The sequence below is a fragment of the Etheostoma spectabile genome, chromosome 13 (genome assembly GCF_008692095.1).
Source record: "Etheostoma spectabile isolate EspeVRDwgs_2016 chromosome 13, UIUC_Espe_1.0, whole genome shotgun sequence".
NCBI lineage: Eukaryota > Metazoa > Chordata > Actinopteri > Perciformes > Percidae > Etheostoma > Etheostoma spectabile.
The window spans coordinates 8975958-8977210 of record NC_045745.1 but is presented as its reverse complement, the minus strand read 5'-3'; the positions used below and the strand labels follow the sequence as shown (position 1 = coordinate 8977210).

Genomic DNA, 1253 nt, shown 5'->3' with positions numbered 1-1253 from the left:
GTGTGTGTGTGTGTGTGTGTGTGTGTGTGTGTGTGTTCACGAATGCAACGTCTGTCTTATTTGGCTTTCTAGCTTTTGTTTTTTAAGAGTTAGTGTTCCTTGTCAGCCAGAGATTTAGCAGGAACAGCGATCCGTGATACAGCTCTGCCTTCTGTGTGTTTGCAGGCTGGAGTCTCCCACCCGCTCCCTGCTGATGGAGGCTCCCAAAGGGATCCAGATCCTGGCTGAGGCCGGAGACATCCAGGCCATCTGCAGGAACGAACTGCGACTGGAGTCCAAAGATGGAGAGGTGTGTCAGCCGATGGTGCAAATCCTCTTTTTTCTCGGTCTAACGAGCCCCTGTTATACTCTTTTTCAGCATCACATTTGTACTCCTGGGCTCTACTAGAATAGGGTCACATGTAAAAGCACACACACAAAAAACTACTCAATTACACCAAAGTTGGTAATTGTAATTCATTACTTTCCAACTCTGAGACCTAGTCCCTTAAATGAGTAAAATGCCTCTTTTCGGTGTTGACATATTGACAACCTCAGAGTAGTACAATAAAAAAATACTTAGGAGAGTTCAATCTAGCTGCTTCATTTGAATAGAACAGAGCCATTATTAGTGTTTATAATAACAGTTTTACTTTGACTACTTTGACATCTAAAAACGTCTGCCGTGCCATTAATATACAGAACAGTAACATTTCCAAGGATGTAATCATATTTTTATAGAATGTGTAATTAACACCACTGCTTTTAAAAATGAAACACAGCCCACATGGTGCTTGAATCAAACCCTTCATTAAGTTGTTTGTTTGATGTCCAAGCAGGGAGTCACAGGGATGCAAAACAACTCAATTTGTCCAGGAAATGAACTTCCCAAAAAGATTTTCTTGTGGGCGCCTGGGAGGTTTACTACTCGACGCAGCGGCCGCGGGTTTGACTCCGACCTGCGGCCCTTTGCTGCATATTATTCCCTCTCTTTCTCTCTCTCTCGTGAAGATAATGACCTGTTCTAAACAGTCTATCGTGTTTTTTTTAATCCTCCGTGTCCTCCTTGGTTACTACCAACTACGTGGAGGAAGGGTGGGGGTGCGTGGGCCATCACGGAAGGCTTGCGTCATGTGGACGCGCCGACAGTGTTGTTGTCTTTACTTAGAGTTCCTCATGGCGGCGACAGAAACTACGCGCTACAGCTTTAAATGTAGTCCCCTTACTTCAAAAGTGCTTTCTGCACAAAGACTGAACCTCCCACTTAGTGAACT

The 1253-nt window shown here is 44.4% G+C and overlaps 1 protein-coding gene across 3 annotated transcripts in view; it reads left to right on the top strand.

The window, feature by feature from the left end:
• Positions 1–1253, top strand: part of sgcd (sarcoglycan, delta (dystrophin-associated glycoprotein)) — a 361460-nt gene that overhangs the window by 349465 nt on the left and 10742 nt on the right. For all 3 annotated transcript variants that reach the window (XM_032534643.1, XM_032534642.1, XM_032534641.1), the window contains one exon: positions 166–289. In XM_032534643.1, the coding sequence (XP_032390534.1) occupies positions 166–289 (124 nt within the window). The remainder of the gene's footprint in view (positions 1–165; positions 290–1253) is intronic.